This window comes from Trypanosoma rangeli, assembly GCF_003719475.1.
Source record: "Trypanosoma rangeli strain AM80 chromosome Unknown Tra_15.4_contig_00673, whole genome shotgun sequence".
Taxonomy (NCBI): Eukaryota; Euglenozoa; class Kinetoplastea; order Trypanosomatida; family Trypanosomatidae; genus Trypanosoma; species Trypanosoma rangeli.
The window spans coordinates 2,815-5,417 of NW_021706423.1; the positions used below are offsets into that span (position 1 = coordinate 2,815).

The 2,603-nt window shown below is 49.1% G+C and overlaps 1 protein-coding gene across 1 annotated transcript, besides 5 other annotated features; it reads left to right on the plus strand.

The window, feature by feature from the left end:
• Nucleotides 1-515: 515 nt before the first annotated feature.
• TraAM80_09760 (group II trans-sialidase superfamily) lies at nucleotides 516-965 on the plus strand (the record flags this gene model as incomplete). The annotated part of the gene is made up of 1 exon (XM_029386424.1): nucleotides 516-965. The coding sequence occupies one exon, from the start codon at nucleotides 516-518 to the stop codon at nucleotides 963-965; it is 450 nt and encodes a 149-aa protein (XP_029233714.1).
• A 256-nt stretch (nucleotides 966-1,221) lies between these two features.
• Nucleotides 1,222-1,260: a microsatellite.
• A 250-nt stretch (nucleotides 1,261-1,510) lies between these two features.
• Nucleotides 1,511-1,538: a sequence feature (GA-rich).
• A 166-nt stretch (nucleotides 1,539-1,704) lies between these two features.
• Nucleotides 1,705-1,761: a microsatellite.
• Nucleotides 1,762-1,993: 232 nt separating this feature from the next.
• Nucleotides 1,994-2,137: a satellite DNA.
• Nucleotides 2,138-2,268: 131 nt separating this feature from the next.
• Nucleotides 2,269-2,308: a microsatellite.
• The last annotated feature ends 295 nt before the right edge of the window (nucleotides 2,309-2,603 follow it).

Below are 2,603 nucleotides of genomic sequence, written 5' to 3' on the forward strand. Positions count from 1 at the left end.
CCGTTGCGTGAATGCAACTGTGACGAATGCAACGAAGGTCGAAAATGGCTTTAAGTTCACGGAGTATGGGTCATACGCTGTGTGGCCGGTGAACATGTGGAGGTATCATTATGTGCACGGCTTTGTGAATCACGCGTTTACGCTTGTGGCAATGGTGATGATTCATAAGGTTCCGAACGAGATCGTTATTCTGTGCGTGCGGGCCTGGAGGACCGCAAAAATACGGCGTTTGTGGGGTTGTCGTACACAACGAAGAAACAGTGGGGTACAGTCCTCAACGGCATGACAACAACATACAACAGCACTTGGGAGCTGGGGAGGGAGTACCAGGTGGCGCTCATGCTGCAGGGTAACTGGGGCTCCGTGTACGTGGACGGCGTGCTTGTGGGGGGTTCCTACACACTACCAACCCCTGAGCACGGAATTACGATGTCTCACAGTTCTACTTTGGTGCCGGCGGAAACTCCAGTGTGACAGTGAGGAATGTCTTTTTGTACAATCGCCCACTGAATGCCATGGAACTCAAAAGGGTTGACCAGTCCGATGCGCCTGGGAAACGTGAAGGTGACAGCTACGATACCTCTGAGGAAGGTGCAGGTGACAGCTTTAATGCGTCTGAGGAAGGTGCGGGTGACAGCTTTAATGCGTCTGAGGAAGGTGCGGGTGACAGCTTTAATGCGTCTGAGGAAGGTGCAGGTGACAGCTTTAATGCGTCTGAGGAAGGTGCAGGTGACAGCTTTAATGCGTCTGAGCAAGGTGTGGGTGACAGTTCTAAAGCACCTGGGAAACGTGCAGGTGACGGCGCACGTGTATCCAAGCAACGTGCAGGTGACAGCTCCACGCGTGCGGATGTGTCTCGGCTGCTGCTGCTATTGGGGCTTTGGGGCTTTGTGCTGAGTGGACCTCGGTGGGCAGGGGATTGTGCTTCTACTGAGAGTATCTCCGTTTCTCCACGCACTTTTTAAACTAAATAAAGTTTTAGGTGGACACTTATTTTGTTTCATTGTACGCTTTTTTTTTTAAACACAGGACTTTTATTTTTTTCTTTGACCTACAAATTGCGCTTTCTACTCGGCGCAGCACAGCGGGGTCTTCATTTATTCTATTCTGTTCTTTTTTGATTGTTATGTTATTCACCTCTATCAATGACGTGAGGTCATTCATCGATTTGGTTTTTAGTGTATTTGTTCAGTGTTTTGTTGGTTTACTGCTTTACAGATGTGTTATTTTGTTGGTTGTTGTTTTGTCGGTTTGTTGTTGGCGAGGGCGTTGCGCCTGCGCGTTTGTCTGGCAGTATGAGATGCTCCACTGCGCCCCCGCACTGCGGTCGCCGCGGGAAGGAGCGGGGCTCTCTCTTTTACGTCTTGGTTTTTCGCGGTGCTGACGTGTGCCACGGTGCCAGCTGACGTGCAGGCCATCGAATTCGTTCGAAAAGACACGAATGCAAACAACTAACCGCTTTTCTTGGGCGGCTGCGGACGGTCTCGGCATTGTGTGTCCGCCGATGAGAGAAGGAAGGAATTAAGGAATGAAGAAGGGGGTGAGAGCCACAGCAACGCACTGCGGGTCCCTGTGAAAGTTAAGCGATGTCTGGGCATCGGGGGCCTTCGGTGGCTGAAGCGAATATGTCTTTTTTTTTTTTATACTCGGCCAAAATGTGAGTAGAACTGTGGGGATCGCACAGGGGCCTTTCACGACAACATATTTTTGTTCTTGTTTTGTGAAACCGTTTTTAGGAGTAAATTTTGTTTTTGTTTTAGTACGGGGGCCTTCCACCACAGTGTTTTTTTTGTTTTGTGAAAACTGTTTTAGGAGTATTTTTGTTTTTGTTTTTTGGTAAATCATTTTTATTGTGTTACCATTGCATGGGCTGCGGTACCATTTTGAGTTTTTGCTATCTTCTTTTTTTCTCTTTGCGTCCTGCATCTCTTCTGTGTGTATGTGCGTTCTCACACGTTTTACTCTTCTTCCTTTTTTTTTGTATCTGCAGGCACACACACAAACTCGATATATTGCAGTGTGCATGGAGGATGCTTTTGTAGTTGGTGCTGGCAGTGCTTTCTGGGGCTGCTGATGCCTTCCGTGGCTATGAAGAGACCGAGACAACGACAAAGGAATAGAGTGCGCTGTGACTCACCCCCTTTCCTTGCGAAGGCAGCGCGCTGCGTGTGGGAGTGTTGCTCTGAGTGGCGTCGTGTCTTACGCACGGTGTGCAATGGCACAGTGGTGTCGATGCTGCGCCTTTTGTTGACTGTTAGCCCACTTCCCGTTTGTGTGTGTGTGTGTGGTGGTTGTTCGCGTTGGGTGTTTTGCGTTGGTTGCGGGGGCTTTGAGGTTATTTCTTGCGGCTGCGGAGGTAAGCTGGCGTTGATCGCTGCTCTTCTTCATTATGGGGGTTGGTTTCTCTTCATCTGCGGAATGACGATGCGGCAACCTTAACTGTCTGCAATAGCGCTGCTCGTCCATTTTTCATCATGGACACTTCTGTAACTGTACAGTAAAGTGAGTTTTGGTTTGTGAAACTGTTTTATTGAGCGTTCGGCCAATGCAATCCCTGAATGGCATTTTGGGTGCGAATGCGCGGGTTAGGGTTAGGGTTAGTG